At 39.0% G+C, this 17150-nt stretch overlaps 3 protein-coding genes across 3 annotated transcripts in view; 1 reads left to right on the forward strand and 2 right to left on the reverse strand.

Annotated features, from left to right (window-relative positions):
• Window positions 1-3876, reverse strand: part of camta1a (calmodulin binding transcription activator 1a) — a 463893-nt gene extending 460017 nt beyond the window's left edge. Inside the window, exon 1 of the mRNA XM_063015717.1 lies at window positions 3846-3876. The gene's annotated coding sequence lies outside the window, so the exon portion shown is untranslated. The remainder of the gene's footprint in view (window positions 1-3845) is intronic.
• On the forward strand, window positions 1920-14506 carry dnajc11a (DnaJ (Hsp40) homolog, subfamily C, member 11a). The gene is made up of 16 exons (XM_063015722.1): window positions 1920-2000; window positions 5047-5176; window positions 5316-5389; window positions 5492-5593; window positions 5672-5800; window positions 5900-6022; window positions 6103-6176; window positions 6983-7172; window positions 7560-7645; window positions 7738-7854; window positions 7956-8111; window positions 10655-10724; window positions 10844-10901; window positions 11526-11668; window positions 13110-13239; window positions 13366-14506. Exons 1-16 carry the CDS (start codon window positions 1929-1931, stop codon window positions 13389-13391), a joined length of 1680 nt encoding a protein of 559 aa, XP_062871792.1. The 5' UTR covers window positions 1920-1928; the 3' UTR covers window positions 13392-14506.
• An 842-nt stretch (window positions 14507-15348) lies between these two features.
• Window positions 15349-16689, reverse strand: thap3 (THAP domain containing, apoptosis associated protein 3). Its single transcript, XM_063015723.1, has 3 exons — window positions 16450-16689; window positions 16136-16349; window positions 15349-16059 (listed from the first exon to the last, which is right to left on the reverse strand). The coding sequence occupies exons 1-3, from the start codon at window positions 16521-16523 to the stop codon at window positions 15649-15651; spliced, it is 699 nt and encodes a 232-aa protein (XP_062871793.1). The 5' UTR covers window positions 16524-16689; the 3' UTR covers window positions 15349-15648.
• Window positions 16690-17150: the final 461 nt, after the last annotated feature.

The following is a 17150-nucleotide window of genomic DNA, read 5'->3' on the forward strand; positions in this document are numbered from 1 at the left end:
TAATTAAATGTATAGAGGTAGAGTAAATGCAATTAAAGAAACTTAATTTATCTTTTTGTCATTCTTCATTTCCTGCATTGTCTCAGTATGGATATACTCATTATCCCCATGCACTCTAGTGACCTCTTCTGGCTGCACAACACCCATGCTGGGCCAGGAGGGCTGCATGCTGGCACACTCTCTGGCATGAATAAAGCCACTGGTGGCATTTTTACACTGGCTAGTATAAGCTTCTTGCAAAGAGCCATAGCATGTACAAAGGACCATGTAATTTGCTGGATATTCTTCTGTTGTCATGTCAGAAGCCTGGCCAAGACAGTAGGAGTCTCTGTTGCAGCAACAAGAAGTTTACAGACCATCTCTTACACATGAAAAATTGTGTCTGTTGAGCACCTGACGAGGCAGGTGGCATAGTCGAGACTCAAACCCCGCATTTAAGACTCGCCAGTGATGGGCAAACAACACTATTCTAAAAGAATATGCTGTGAGTCAATACTGTGCCAGTGGCGGTTCGGGGAAGGGGGGGGGGGGGGGTGTTCAGCGGGGGCCAGTGCCCCTGTGACAACCAGCTTGGCCCCCCCTACAGCCCCCCTAGGAATACGGTATATGTAACTCAAATGAAAATGAACTCATATGAAAAAGAAAAGGACTGAATAAATGACATTTAAGCAGAGCAAAAGCCTTAAATGGTGATTCTTGGTTGATTTGTTTACATTTACATTTACATTTTCAGCATTTAGCAGACGCCTTTATCCAAAGCGACTTACATTACTGTTACAGTATACAGTCTAAGCAATTAAGGGTTAAGGGCCTTGCTCAAGGGCCCAACAGTGGCAACCTGGCAGTGGTGGGGCTTGAACCAGCGACCCTCTGATCACTGGTCCAGTACCTTAACCAGTACCTTAACCACTAGGCTACAGCCTGAGTTACATCAAACTCAAGAAAATGTAGACTGAAAACTGCATAAATAAAATGTTGAATTCTATTGAATATCGACTGTTTCCTCTTAATGCCCACAATGCACATTTGGGCAGAAAGTAATTGGCCCCTCTAACATAGCCTCTGGCCCCTGCCTGACCCTGCCCGCACCCCACATGGGGTGTGTTCGAAAAGCTAGTGTGCTGTCTACATAGACAGCATTTTACGTCATCCTGTGCGCGCTCCCGAGAATGAGGCTGTTCGAAATCCTAGATGCCTTAAAATCCTCACTTCTGAGGTATCTTCATATTTCAATGTTATTTTGGCTCAAGAACGAGTGAGCATCCGACGCTGCCTTAGTGATCGAGGCAATCCCAGAATTCATTGCGGGTCGGGTGCTCTTCTCTCTTCTCTCTGATGGGGCGGAGAAACGAATGGAGTTATTTTCAAACGTAAATAAAATATTACTGATTTTTAACTTTAAGTGTTTTTATTTGCACGTTCGGGCTTGTCAGGAAATTTAACCGTTATCGGTACATGAAGGAAGATGTTATATTGACGTTAGCGTGCTGTGCTACCTCAATCCATTGGTTTTAATGGCAAGATGCTAAACGCGAAATGCTAAACCCGATGGAATCGCTGTCTAAGTAGTGCGTTCGAATAACCTGCCTTATAAGACACTGACTTATTAGAATCCTCTCTACTGAGGCAGCTGCCTATGTAGACAGTAAGACAGCAAGGCAGCTCCCTAGGTTTTCGAACACACCCATGGTCTAGAACCGCCACTGTACTGTGCTCAGAAAGGTTGAAATCTGAGTCGGTGTTGCCCTGCGATGGATTGGCGTCCTGCCCGGAGAGTCCCGTCCTGAAGGCAACGAGGAATTGAAAGTGAATTGAAAGAGAATGTAGTGTAGTGATCCTCCCATGCTGAGGGTGGCACTACTCTGCCGGGTCCTTGTGAAAGCTCTGCTTAGGGTGGGTGACGTTGGGCGGGATGAAAGGTTGTAGACATGGCGGCGGCCTTGGAGGAGGATGAAATCGACAACGATGATTATTACTCGCTGTTAAACGTGCGAAGAGAGGTAAGCAGTCGACATGGCTGATTAATACATGCACAACATCGGAGCTGGCAGTACATGTTAATGCTGTATATTTGCACGTCGACTAGGAAATTGGGCATTAGAGTAACTGTGGCGAGAGTTAGCAGTGTGACCCTTGCTTATCATTGCATGTAGTTCTTTAATATTAACTTAATGTAACCTTTAAATGTGAATTGTGATTAATGAGCTTACATTAGAATTGGTTGCACTTTCAGCTTTCCATGAACTTGCTCCAGTTAACCAAACCTACTGAACTAGTTTGGTTTAACGTCAAGCATCCAGCTGAAAGAAAACACAAAGTCAAGGCTGCGTCCCAATCCTGATACCACAGTACTTAACACCTTGTCTAATTAGTAGACAGTCATCGGTGCTGTCAAACACTATTTAGTATTTGGGGTGCGGTTTGGGACGCAGCCCGAGTGTAGCTCGTTTGCTATGTAGCTTTATAAACCGAAAGATAGTCTGCGCTGCATAACTAGTCCATGTTTGAGAAAATTCTGCTGAAAAGTAGTAGAAATGGGCCAGTGATAGCTCAGTGGTTAAGGTACTGGACTAGTAAACAGAAGGTTGCCGGTTCAAGCCCCGCCACCACCAAGTTGCCACTGTTGGGTCCCTGAGCAAGGCCCTTAACCCTCAATTGCTCATTGTGTAAGTCGCTTTGGATAAAAGCGTCTGCTAAATGCTGAAAATGTAAATGTAAATGAAATAATAATATGACCGTACTGAATTATTTACTAACATTACGTTTACAGAGTTTGACTTAAAAAGCGGCTTATGTTAGGTTAGCCGTGCTATTAAAAAAATGTGAGGTAAAAAGTGTTAGTTTTTAGTCGTAGAATTAATAATATGGATGTACTGAATTATTTACCAACATTACTTTTACAGAGGGGCAGCACGGTGGCTAAGTGGGTAGCACTGCCGCCTCACAGCAAGAAGGTCCTGGGTTCGATCCCCAGGTGGGGCGGTCCGGGTCCTTTCTGTGTGGAGTTTGCATGTTCTCCCCGTGTCTGCGTGGGTTTACTCCGGGAGCTCCGGTTTCCTCCCACAGTCCAAAAACATGCAAGTGAGGTGAATTGAAGATACTAAATTGTCCATGACTGTGTTCAATATGATCTTGTGAACTGATGAATCTTGTGTAATGAATAGCTACCGTTCCTGTCATGAATGTAACCAAAGTGTAAAACATGACGTTAAAATCCTAATAAACAAACAAATAAACTTTTACAGAGTTTGACTTGAACAAGCGGCTTATTTCAGCTGGGTCAGTAAACAAATTTGTGAGGTAAAAAGTGCTAGTCTGAGGTAATTGAACGTTAGCTAATTCTATACACGGTATAAACATATGGAAGAAAAAAAGTCACTGCAGCTGAACTTCTTCCTTTCAACTTCAATAGCTTTAGACTATAAGTTTAACGTCTATCCTGAATATAATTTATACTAATATCATTATTCCAAATAACTTGTACTCGAGTAAACAGTGTTTATAGCTGTACTCAAATATAATACGAATCCCAACTGGCTTCCAGAAACTTCCAGTGAATTCTTCAGACTTGATGCTTGTTACCACAGTAAAAAAAATGCACACTCGGTTCTTTTTGCACTGCAAAACTAGTCCATGATTGAGAATATTCTTCTATAAAGTCGTAGAAATCATAAAATGTCTGTACTGAGTTATTTACTAACATTACTTTTACAATTTGAGTTAAACAAACGACTTAATACAGTGGTGTCACTAATCAAATTTGGGAGGTAAAAAGTGCTAGTGTGAGGTAATTGAACGTTAGCTAATTCTATAACGGCATAAACATTTGGAAGAAAAAAACTTACCGCAGCTGAACTTCGTTAACGTGTATCCTGAATATAATTATAATTTATATAATATAATTCATACTAATATCATTATTCCAAATAACTTGTACTCGAATAAACAGTGTTTATAGCTGTACTCAAATATAATACGAATCCAACTGGCTTCTAGAATCTTCCAGTGAATTCTTCAGACTTGATGCTTGTTACCATAGTAACAAATGCACAGGTTGGTCACGTAGTTTGTTTAATATGTCAATCCAGCATGGACAGTTTCATGTAGAACTCATTCTTACAACAGAAAAATCCCTTAAATGATCTCCTCAAGTGTGTATATTTAACTTTTCTAATTGATACTCTATTCTTAGTTCATATGTCAATTGTTGGAATTTAAAGATCTGATGATACAAATGTTTAACCTTTGGTATAGTCAAAATATTAAAGCTAAAAAAAAAATTATTTATTTTTTCTATAGTGATTAAATATGTGCCCAATTTCCCAAGACCAGTGTCCCAACTACCCACCTAACAGGCTTAAATGTTCAGTTTGTCACTAATGGGACAGAGGTAGCCTAGTGGGTAGGGCTTTGGGCTATCAACCGGAAGGTTGAGAGTTCGAATCCCAGCCATTGTTGGACTCTTGAGCAAGGCTTTTAACCCTCTCTCGCTTCCAAACTGGCTGGGATATGCGAAGAAAGAATTTCGTTGTACTGTACTTCTGTATATGTATATATGACAATAAAGGCATTCTCTCTCTCTAGTAAAATGAACGTTTGGAAAATGCTAGTTGTTTGCTTAAATACTACGTCTGTACATATAAATGTAGTGAAACATAAACAGTGAACCAAGTGTGTATGGATCTAGAAATGCAAGTCTGGACCAGCTCTATATCTGTCAGTTAATATAACGTATTTAAATCTAGATACTGTTGTTTCGGCATAATGTTTTATATACAATGTTGTGATGCAGAGCATCAAGGTTTTAACTTCACCTCTGGTCACTATCTGTAAAAAGTTTGTAATTCTGGGCAAGCTTTCCATGAAACTTTGCAAGATTTCACACTTCTGTATTTTTATTTACAATTATGAACACTTCAGTGTGCTCTGCATTAGGACAAGAACAAAGCAATGTTTTCATTTGTGTTAGTTGTTGGCTGGTTGATTTTAAATAATATTGTGTAGCCCTGTGTATACATGAAACACAAATGTGCTCATAATTTTCAGGCCACACAAGAAGAGCTCAAAGCATCGTATCGCCGTCTTTGCATGCTCTACCACCCTGATAAACACAGAGACCCTGAGCTCAAAACACAGGCAGAACAGCTTTTTAACCTTGTACACCAGGCATATGAAGGTAAGCGGCAAGTCATTGACATCAGTGATGTCAGTGTCAGACTTTATGGAGTTTGAAACATGATCATTTTTCAATTCTATTGGTTCTTTACCAAAATATGATAACAATTGTGGTGTTTAAAAAAATTCTCTTTCTGCAGTTCTAAGTGATCCACAATCCAGAGCTATCTATGATATTTATGGAAAAAGAGGGCTCAGCGTGGAAGGATGGGAGGTAAGACGTGGTTATTATTATTATATTATTTATAATTGCTTCAGCTTTTGCCATTTATGATATATTTGAGTTGTTTTTACATATTGATATTGTTATTTTCAGGTAGTGGAGAGGAGAAGAACGCCGGCGGAGATCCGGGATGAGTTTGAGCGCCTCCAGAGAGAGAGGGAGGAAAGGAGACTGCAGCAGAGGACCAACCCTAAGGTTTAACTTGTGTTTTGTATGACATTCCATTTGTTGTTATAAGGCTGTCTTTGTACTAACTGTTAATCTCTTAAACAGGGGACAATTAGTGTGGGTGTGGATGCCACAGACCTTTTTGATCGTTATGAGGAAGATTACGAGGAACTCCCTGGTGGGGGCTTTCCCAGCGTTGAGATTAACAAGATGCATATATCTCAATCCATAGAGGTATGTGCAGCAGATTTGAATTGAGTTGAATTATGGGTCTTACTGTTAAATGAATTGATTAATGGGGGCATTCTGCTTTTTGAAAATTCTATGGTTTAGGCACCTCTGACAACGTCAGACACGGCTATACTTTCGGGCTCTCTCTCTACACACAATGGCAACGGTGGTGGAAATATTAGCCTGGCTCTACGACGGGTGACATCAGCCAAAGGCTGGGGAGAGGTAAGAACTCTCGCCACACAAGCAGTGGTTAATTAACTTCGGTATAGCCGACCCTTCTCATCAAGTAGTTCTGTCTTTAGGTTGAATTGGGAGCAGGAGACACACACGGACCTCTTTTTGGGTTGAAGATATTTCGCAACCTGACACCTCGCTGGTAAGTAGTTGTAAAAGTGTTTGTCTAACCTTTTTAACTACAAATGTCTAACCTTGCGTACATTTGTTTGGAGTGGTTCATTTAATTAACAAAATTATTACTTTCTCTTAATGAATTCTGTGGTAGCCCCCCAAAGTTCCTCTTGATGATCAGTGAAGCTATATTTGTTAAAGCAATAAGCCACGAGAGGCCGTATGTTACTGTGATTTTAGCACGGGGATGACGTAAAACTTCTTTCCCCGTGCTAAAATCGTAACAGTAACGTACGGTCTCGAGTGGCTTATTGCTTTTATAAAACGGCGGTCAACATAAAATATAATAAATACAACAATGTTTAATCATAAAAGTATTTATTGTGTATAAACTTACAATAAAGCGTTCTTCCGCGACGCAAGGTAATCCGATTAACAGTGTTGCTAGGCAACATGAGGGCGAAAATAACATTAACTTTCTCTATTCAGTGGCGTATTAATATGGAATGATGTGAGGTGGTCCTAGGTGTGCCTTTTTTTCGGGGATTTTACAACGGCTTCGAACGCGGCTCAGCCAATCAGATTTTAGGACCGGAACTATCCGTTTTATAAAGAGCTATCTATCATGATAAAGGCTAGGACAAGCATATGCAGCCTTTAGTGTGGAGTCAGCCTGCTACTGCAATATTTAGGGACATGACACAATAATAGCTAAATAACATCAGGTGAATTTAATGATTTTGAGTAGACTGTTATTACACACCAAAACCTCATAGGTTGTGGCTTTAAAATTTGACACAAGATATGAGCCTGTTTGTGTGTTTTTGTTTTTAGCTTCATGACCGCTCAGTGTGCACTACAGTTTTCATCACGTGGAGTGAGGCCGGGCGTAACCACCATGCTTGCGCGCCACCTTGACAAGAACACAATGGGCTACCTACAGTGGCGCTGGGGGGTTCAGTCCTCCATGAACACCAGCATTGTCAGAGATACAAAGAGTAGCCACTTCACATTTGCTGTACAGGTTAGTATCAGTGTCATATCACCTATATCGGATTAGTGGCCCCACAATGTGGCTGTAGGTATTAATAAACTGGCACACTGTGGTAACACTCGGCACAATCTGAGATGCTAAGAGTTTATCTTTTTTTTTTTTTAGTTTGTGATCAGTAAAAAAAGGGAGGAATTACTTCCAAAGTGTGAAGTATATAATGTGATTTACTGAAGAAATGTAACCAAGCCTAGCCAGATTCTCAGGCACTTTTTAGCACGTGCTTGCTTTGATCATGTTAGTTTTTTTCAACAATTGTGTAGCCTTGTGTTTTCCATATATCTAAAATATAGAAATATAATAGCTGTTGTATTACTCACGTTTTCTCTGGGTAATTATATCCTCTATTACTTGTCTTAGCTGGGAATCCCACACACTTTCATTATGATGAGCTACCAGTACAAATTTCAAAATGATGACCAGACGAAAATCAAGGGTTCTGTCAAGTATGTGGAGAAGCATGTTATTTTTATACTATTCATTCTTTAAAATTCTTTTGGATCACTATTCTAAAATCATTTTTGTTATTTCTCAACAGATCAGGCTTTTTTGGAACAGTGGTTGAGTATGGTGCTGAGACTAAGATCAGTCGACATAGTGTTCTTGGTGCTACTGTCAGTGTTGGAGTTCCACAAGGTGTCACGCTTAAAATAAAGTACGACAAATGTTCTGCTAATTGTCAAGTATATGTTAAGAAAGGATGAAAATGTTAAGAACTGTAAAATATAAAACATTTACTACTTTTTATGTTTTTAGGTTAAACAGAGCAAGCCAGACATACTTTTTCCCGATTCACCTGACAGACCAGCTCCTTCCCAGTGCAGTATTCTATGCCACAGTCGGACCTCTGGTATTTTACCTGGCTGTTCATCGGCTTGTTATTAAGCCATACCTACGAGCCCAGAAGGAACAGTAAGCATCCCTTATCTCTACACTGCTGGATTGCTGTAAAATATATTGACTGTAACTGTATAATCACTGCAATATACAGTGCCTGTGAAAAAATATTCGGTTTTCTAAAAGCCATTCAAACAGGAGCTCTTCTAGTTTGTTGACTCTGGTTTGAAGGTTGCCCAGTTTAGTATGGCTGAGGTGTCATGTCTGAACTGACCTCTAAGGGATGTTTCATGTATTTAAGTTGGCATCCTTTTCTAGGTCTGGTGATCTAAGAATTGCCCGACTTTTGTTTTGACATGTTGATTTATTTTGTGGACAGTCTTTGCCATAGTAATTAACCTTACAGAGAAACTGGCTGCTTATCCTTGAAAGTAGGTGATCCATGATTTTCTTGTTGACTTAACAAATTGAGTAAGTTGGCCATTGATTATGTTACATAAGATTAATGGTTTTAGTTAGAAGTGGTATAAAACTTCTTACAGACATGCATTTTATATATCAATAACTATACACTGATGAGAGACTTGATGTAATTACAGTGCTGGCCAAAAGTATTGGCACCCCTGCAATTCTGTCAGATAATACTCAATTTCTTCCAGAAAATGATTGCAATTACAAATGCTTTGATATTAAAATGTTCATTTAATTTGTCTTCAATGGAAAACCACAAAAAGAATTGTCAAAAAGCCAAATTGGATATAATTCCACACCAAACATAAAAAAGGGGGTGGACAAAAGTATTGGCACCCTTTGAAAAATCATGTGATGCTTCTCTAATTTGTGTAATTAACAGCACCTGTTACTTACCTGTGGCACATAACAGGTGGTGGCAATAACTAAATCACACTTGCAGCCAGTTAAAATGGATTAAAGTTGACTCAACCTCTGTCCTGTGTCCTTGTGTGTACCACATTGAGCATGGAGAAAAGGAAGAAGACCAAAGAACTGTCTGAGGACTTGAGAAGCAAAATTGTGAGGAAGCATGGGCAATCTCAAGGCTACAAGTCCATCTCCAAAGACCTGAATGTTCCTGTGTCTACCGTGCGCAGTGTCATCAAGAAGTTTAAAGCCCATGGCACTGTGGCTAACCTCCCTAGATGTGGACGGAAAAGAAAAATTGACGAGAGATTTCAACGAAAGATTGTGCGGATGGTGGATAAAGAACCTCGACTAACATCCAAACAAGTTCAAGCTGCCCTGCAGTCCGAGGGTACAACAGTGTCAACCCGTACTATCCGTCGGCGTCTGAATGAAAAGGGACTCTATGGTAGGATACCCAGGAAGACCCCACTTCTGACCCAGAGACATAAAAAAGCCAGGCTGGAGTTTGCCAAAACTTACCTGAGAAAGCCAAAAACGTTTTGGAAGAATGTTCTCTGGTCAGATGAGACAAAAGTAGAGCTTTTTGGGAAAAGGCATCAACATAGAGTTTACAGGAAAAAAAACGAGGCCTTCAAAGAAAAGAACACGGTCCCTACAGTCAAACATGGCGGAGGTTCCCTGATGTTTTTGGGTTGCTTTGCTGCCTCTGGCACTGGACTGCTTGACCGTGTGCATGGCATTATGAAGTCTGAAGACTACCAACAAATTTTGCAGCATAATGTAGGGCCCAGTGTGAGAAAGCTGGGTCTCCCTCAGAGGTCATGGGTCTTCCAGCAGGACAATGACCCAAAACACACTTCAAAAAGCACTAGAAAATGGTTTGAGAGAAAGCACTGGAGACTTCTAAAGTGGCCAGCAATGAGTCCAGACCTGAATCCCATAGAACACCTGTGGAGAGATCTCAAAATGGCAGTTTGGAGAAGGCACCCTTCAAATCTCAGGGACCTGGAGCAGTTTGCCAAAGAAGAATGGTCTAAAATTCCAGCAGGGCATTGTAAGACACTCATTGATGGTTACCGGAAGCGGTTGTTCGCAGTTATTTTGTCTAAAGGTTGTGCTACCAAGTATTAGGCTGAGGGTGCCAATACTTTTGTCCGGCCTATTTTTGGAGTTTTGTGTAAAATGATAATTGATTTGACTTTTTTTTCATTCTCTTTTGTGTTTTTTCATTGCAAGCAAAATAAATGAAGATATTAATACCAAAGCATTTGTGATTGCAATCATTTTCTGGAAGAAATTGAGTATTATCTGACAGAATTGCAGGGGTGCCAATACTTTTGGCCAGCACTGTACATATATTAACAGAATAAAAAATACTTTTATTTAAAATGTCCAATCTGTAATATTATAATAGTTTAAGGGACTAAATTTAATATTAACTACACTGTAGGATTGAAGTACCTTTACATTTTCAAAACGATGAGAACCACAAGGTCTTAGCAAATGTATTGAATGTCAACGCTGGAGTGTTTTATTGACTTAACTACATAATCACTTCTCTTCAGTCTGGCTGCAAATCAAATGTTGGCTCTTAAATCTCTTTAACGCTTATACTAATACTGATTGGGTGCATTCTGTTTGTTAAAATTCCATTGGTGCTTGTTCAGATATAGATGCAGAGGCAGAATGTTAGCTGTTTTATTGAATTCCATTTATTTGCTGCTGTCTCTCTTTAGGGAACTGGAAAAACATCGTGAGAGTGCTGCATCTGACATTGCCAAGAAGAAACAGGAGGCAGAGTCTGCTGTGAGTCTGTGCTATTCTACTGTACTGCTTCTAGTTCATATGTGTAGCATGAAATTAAGCAGAACATAGTAATCGTGTTGTTTTGTTTGTTGATTGTGTATGTTTGTGTTTTTCTGTAGGTTCTGCTGATGCAGGAGTCTGTGCGCAGAATAATTGAAGCAGAGGAGTCTAAAATGGGTAAGAGAGTCTGTGTGTATCTTGGCAATAGATCAATCAAAATAAAAGGCACTGAATCCTACACCTAATTGTGCTACCATAATGTAATGTTATCATGCATTCACTACATATTCAAACATGTAGAACCCTCTTGTATTTATTGGGTTAAGTGTAAAAAGTACAGTATACAGTCTAAACTTTTAGTATTTATTAAATAAAAAATCTGCTTATACTCATGTTTTTGAATACTTACAGCACATACTTATCTTCATATACAATTACATCCCTACTTTCTCAGACATCCTCATTTCTTTACCCTCCTTTTCCTCTTTCTCTCCTTTATACATAGGGCTGTTTGGTTGTTTTTCATTGGAAAGTTGTCTGAGATATTTTCAGGAAAAAAAAAAAAGGGAAAGGGGTGGGGCATTTTCTTTGTTCTTAATACAATTTATTTAGAAATATGAGGCCTAAGAGGGTGGTCTTTCCTACCTGAATGAAGTGGAGGGGGTAGGGTTAACCTTAATCTCAACTCGTTTGAAATGAGTTGAAACCAAAATTTCCAACTGGGAAAAGCCATTTCCTGGCAACTGCTTTTTTTTTTTTTTTACTTGTAACTGTTTTTAACTAAACAACTTTTATCATCAGGACTGATCATCCTCAATGCCTGGTATGGAAAGTTTGTGACAGACAACAGCAGGAAGCATGAAAGGGCACGGGTCATTGATGTGACTGTACCTCTTCAGTGCCTGGTGAAGGACTCCAAACTCATTCTCACAGAGGCCTCAAAGGTAAACACTTAATGGCTGTGTACTTTTCAACTTGTTTCTAAACCAGATCAAATTACACAGAAAATGTTCATCTTGCTGTCTAAAAATTTTTTTGTTCAAGCCCCAACAATGATGTAGTCATATAGTTCTGGAGGTCCAAGAGAATAATGAGCGAATCCTGGGCATCTGCAAGCTTGTGTATGGTATGCTATGGTAGGGCTGGGCGATATGGATCAAAAATAATATCTCAATATTTTTTCACTGAATGGCGATATACGATGTATATCTCGATATTTTTTTTATCCGATAAGGTAATAACAAAAAGACACTTCTGAGACAAAGCTACATGTTCCAAATTTTTTACAGGCACTTTTATTAAAATTCATGCTGGGGAAGCTTCACACAAGAACTATTTTTACTTAAAAAAAAAAAAAGAGAGCTATTCTAAGAAAAAGAAAGTTGTTTCTAAGGTATCTCCTGTCGTGTAATGTAAACGTTTTCACAAAAATCCACCCAAACGTTTTCTCAACAGTTGAGGGAATTTTTGGCTAGATTGTTGGGAATGGTTGGGTGAATTGTTAAGGGAATGTTTGGGTGAATTGTTGAGGGAACGTTTGGGTGAATTGTTAAGGGAACGTTTGGGTGAATTGTTGAGGGAACGTTTGGGTGAATTGTTGAGGAACATTTGGGTGGATTGTTAAGGGAATGGTTGGGTGAATTGTTGAAAACTTAAACGTTTTCTCAACGATCCACACAACCATTACCTCAACAATTCACCCAACCATTCCCAACAATCTACCCAAACGTTCCCTCAGCGTTCCCCCCTCACGTTCCTTCAACGTTCCCCCCGAACGTTCCCTCAACGTTCCCCACGAATGTTCCCCCAACGTTTCCCCACGAACGTTCCCTCAACGTTCCTTCACGAACGTTCCCCCAACGTTCCTTCACGAACGTTCCCCCAACGTTTCCCCACGAACGTTCCCTCAACGTTCCCCCACGAACGTTCCCTCAACATTCCCCCAACGGTTCCCCCACGAACGTTCCCCCAACGCTTCCCCACGAACGTTCCCCCAACGTTTCCCCACGAACGTTCCCTCAATGTTCCTTCACGAACGTCCCCCCCAACGTTCCTTCACGAACGTTCCCCCAACGTTTCCCCACGAACGTTCCCCCAACGTTTCCCCACGACCGGTCCCCCAACGTTTCCCCACAAACGTTCCCTCAACGTTCCTTCACGAACGTTCCCCCAACGTTCCCCCACGAACACGTGCTGCACTGTGAACAGATGCAGTGGCTGATTTTGTGTGTTAAAGCATTTTCTAGTCTTTACACTTCAAGGTTGGTAACTGTTGTGTGACAGAGCAGATGCGGTGTGTGGCAGCAAGAAGTTATACATGTGTATAATGAATAATTAGATCATTTTTACACCAATATTTGAACTAAAAATTCTGTTTGTGTGCAGGCCGGATTACCGGGCTTTTATGACCCATGTGTGGGTGAGGACAAGAGTCTGAAGGTGTTGTATCAGTTCAGAGGAGTCATGCACCAAGTTCTGTCTGGTGACACAGAAGCACTCAGGATACCTAAACAATGTATGACTCACAGGCTTTCTGTCGTTATTATGTGATTTTTGTATATACTTTTGATTTTCATCAATTAATGTTGAGCTCATTGTACCGAAATTTAACTTTTCTATTTTTATTTTGTTTGTTTTCTAGCTCACAGGATTGATAATGACACTTAGGAGCCGTTATTTACAGGACAGCATGGACTTACCTAAAGGAGCAATGGATGTTATAGTGACTGATATTCCCTGTGGCCTAAACGGCAATCAAATGCATCTATAGCCTTCAGTTTGTGCAGTTTTAATTGTTATGGAAAAAGGGAATGTTTAAGAAAAACTGATTTCACTGGAACAATGCATGAGTTTGTTTAATGTCTCTTGGAAAACCTTATATCTTAAATCAATGCGAAGGATTTGTTTCTTGATATGTAATTGGGCCTTACTGTTAGAATAAATACCACTTTTCATGTATACAATTATGGGCACTATACTAACACGTAAATTAACTGTACTGGAGAATCTCCAGGATCCCAGTGTCTCTATTTAGGCCTTACTTAAAAGATAATTACACCTGCTGTATAGATAAGACAGCACTCCCTAAAAGTACTTACAGAATCACACTTTTAGTTCAGCATTGGCTCTTGAATTGGAAACATGCATACAAGATAATCGAATCTTCACTAAACAGGTGTATTCTAGAACAGGTGAATACTTGGAACTGGTAATAGATAAGTAATATTTGGGCAGGCCTTAATAAATAGTTGCCATTCTATAAATCATTATTTTGCAACTTTGTGTTAATAAACTGTTACATGAAAATATAGCACGGGGTTAATCCACATGACCCATTACCTTCAAATTAAAGTACACTATATCAATTGTTTTAAACTTTAAACTATGAAAATCACAGTTTAATATTCTCTACAGGTAGTTTCCACCTTCAACTTTATCCCAGAAAACCTAAATAATGCTGGCATTGATGATGATAAGAAATGTAAGCTTTCAACATCTTTCCTTTAATTTAGTAGAGAATCTATATCTTGATTCCTAAAATATCTTCGTCAGTGTTTCTCCCATCATGGTTATTTATTCCTTTACATTAATTTATTCATACGTTTTGCAATTGAAAGCAGCTGGGACGGAGAACATAGATAAACTTAAATCAAAGTGAATTTAATTAAAAGGACTTGATGAGCAACATCTCTTTTCTAAAAGTGTTGACATTAAAGGTGACCATGTACACACTCTACATGTGCCATTGTGGTGATAAAGGTACATTAAAACCCAAATCAAAATTGTTGTTTTACTTCTGTTCTTTTTAGACAACTCTTGGATTCACAACCAACCAGTTGTACATTACATTATATGTACATGTTCAAAAATATGGGGACACAAGGTTCCTCTACCCTTGCTTTGTGCAGTCATGCTGGAACAGGAAAGAGCCTCCCCTGAACTGCTGCCACAAATTTGAAAGCATATAATTTATATAATGTATTTTATACACCTGTCAGTAATGGGTGGGGCCGAAAAAACTTAGTATGGGTGTCCACGTACCACTGGCCGTATGGAATATGTAAAGTCCCACTTTCAACCTTGAATATTAAAATCCACAATACTTTTTGTAAACTTAAGTATGGAATGCAGCAAGTCTAAAATTCTTAACAAGCATGTACTGACAACCCAGGTTAGCAACTTCATCATACTTAATTTTTAGGAACATTACAAAAACACTTTTATTATTAATGAAATCAGTTTGCATTGAGTGGGTCAAAATTATGTACCTTTTATCTGGACACTGATACTATAACTTACTTCAAATGTATACTATACACCTTTTCTTTCAGAGGGTGACTTTTTAAAATTCCCAAAACTAAACAGGCCAGCTAGCTTTCGACAGGTCATTGTATACATCACCACAACTTTTCACCTCTTTTAGACAACACTGTAAGTTAAAGATGTTGCATAAAGATGTCACAAGTGAAGTGTCATCCAGTAAAGTGCAAAATGACTGAGGTCTGTTTAATGTGCAATCTGTCATCACAAAGTATTTTGCATGGTAATTCCTCACAGTAGCAACATCTTATTAACCTTTAATGTGTCAGACACACTGAGAGAAATAAATGAAGCTGCATGTCTGTAACAAAAATATAATATTTATTCCTGTTCATTGTTCTGATTTGCAGTAGCAGAATGGAGCCCTGGCAATTGCCTGTTTATGCATCTTTATAATTCTTTAGAATAGTTTGCAAATAATTGTATACAGTAGTTGCGCTACCCTTTTTGTACTGAAAGATTAACCAAAAGCAATTAACAAGGGTCACATACACAAATTGGCTATTGATTTGTTTCATTAAAAGGCCTATAGTACAGAAGTGCAGGTTGCTGGTTGAGAACACCTGGTCTATCCAGTGATACAAAGATTCCTTTAAGAACTTGACTACACATTGACTCTCAGTTGGTGCTGGCTTATGAAGCATGTTTTTCTTTGTGCATTTTTAACTGGGGGCCATAAATATTTTTGCCGCTGTGTAAGCCTAAAATCATGCCAACAGCGGATGGCCATCAGTTTTCTTTCAGCAGCTTGCAGACTCTGTTTGATCTTTTTCAATTCTTTACATTTTGTTTTGAATCTTTTTTGCAACCTTGAGTTCATTTCAAAGGCCTCAAACAGGCGTGTTTTTGCTGAGCAAGGATCCAGCAGGGCATAACTGTGGTCAGGAGTTTTAGATGAGGTCTGTATGCAGTGTTCCTGGACCTTTTCAGTTTGATTAGGAATACTGAAACTGTACTCAGGTGCAAAAGAGTCCCAGCTATGAGGAGCAGGTTCCTTTGTCTTCAGACTTCTTTGCTGTATGATAGAAAAGAAAAATGATTGAGTTACAGGCAACACACAACAGGGTGTTCTTGTATAATTTAACTCTTACCTCTCGACCAGCTGACACCATGGCATCCTGAGGTGGAATTGAAAAAAGTGTTGGGACAGAGTTCCACAGCAGATTTTTACGATTTCCTGCGCCACTAAAACAGTCTGGGGTAAAATGTAGAGAACATATAACCATATGCTTTCTTGGCTGAAAGTTTTCTCGTCCAATGTTGTGCAACCACTGCTTTAACACCGATGGCTTACTCAAAGGAAATCTGATGGAACATAAAATATAGACTTGATTGTGATTAATAAAAAAACATCCAACTACATTATTTGGTTTAGTTTAACACGGTGATGTATATGAATACTTACCTATGGAAGGTGATCTCTGGATTCTTACTACTGTATCTACTGGTGCATTTATAAGCAGAGCAACTTTTAGGCATGTTTGCCCCGCACAAAGATGGCAAATGTGACGTACTTTCGCAAACATTCACTTTGTTTTAAACCATAAGTTTGCTTATTTCAGTTAGTGTTTATGAAATCAATAAGTAAAAAGTAAATATCTAAGTCTAATTCATCTTCATGTATCAGAGAAATGTACATTTCACGTACGTCATTGCATTTCAAAATAAAAGCTCTATAGCGGTCGAGCTAAATAAATTAATTTTTAATAAAGCAGAAAAAGTTGTTATACTTCAGTTGTAAAGGAAAAAGTATGTGTGTAGTGTATTATATCAATGTTGAGTTGATTAAAAAATACAATTATTCGTTTTTAATCAAGAAGATAAAAACCTTATAATCTCTACAAGTGTTATTGCGTGATAATGACTTCAATCACTAAAACATAATAAAATATATGCATTTATGGTCAGTTAGGGCTTCGGTACGACAAAGAAACTGTAATGTTGCTTGTAATTTAACTGGTGTTTCGTATGGTCTCTGAATTTGCAAGCATAATGACTTTTTACCTCAGTGGACCGCTAGGAGTCCACTCCACCAGTCAAAATCTGTAGTCTTGAAAAAGAAGGTGGAAGTGGGTGTGAAGCTTTTATTTTGAAAGAAAATCAAGA

The sequence above is a fragment of the Trichomycterus rosablanca genome, chromosome 19 (assembly GCF_030014385.1).
Source record: "Trichomycterus rosablanca isolate fTriRos1 chromosome 19, fTriRos1.hap1, whole genome shotgun sequence".
In the NCBI taxonomy this organism is placed as follows: domain Eukaryota; kingdom Metazoa; phylum Chordata; class Actinopteri; order Siluriformes; family Trichomycteridae; genus Trichomycterus; species Trichomycterus rosablanca.

What these genes read in the sequence shown, in the direction of transcription:
- thap3 (XM_063015723.1), bottom strand. Translation starts at nt 16,523, where the DNA reads ATGCCTAAAAGTTGCTCTGCTTATAAATGCACCAGTAGATACAGTAGT. An exon ending in CCAGAGATCACCTTCCATAG is followed by an intron (nt 16,350 to 16,449) that starts GTAAGTATTCAT and finishes ATGTTCCATCAG; the next exon opens with ATTTCCTTTGAGTAAGCCAT. An exon ending in TGGTGTCAGCTGGTCGAGAG is followed by an intron (nt 16,060 to 16,135) that starts GTAAGAGTTAAA and finishes TCTATCATACAG; the next exon opens with CAAAGAAGTCTGAAGACAAA.
- dnajc11a (XM_063015722.1), top strand. Translation starts at nt 1,929, where the DNA reads ATGGCGGCGGCCTTGGAGGAGGATGAAATCGACAACGATGATTATTAC. An exon ending in TGTTAAACGTGCGAAGAGAG is followed by an intron (nt 2,001 to 5,046) that starts GTAAGCAGTCGA and finishes CATAATTTTCAG; the next exon opens with GCCACACAAGAAGAGCTCAA. An exon ending in ATATATCTCAATCCATAGAG is followed by an intron (nt 5,801 to 5,899) that starts GTATGTGCAGCA and finishes TCTATGGTTTAG; the next exon opens with GCACCTCTGACAACGTCAGA.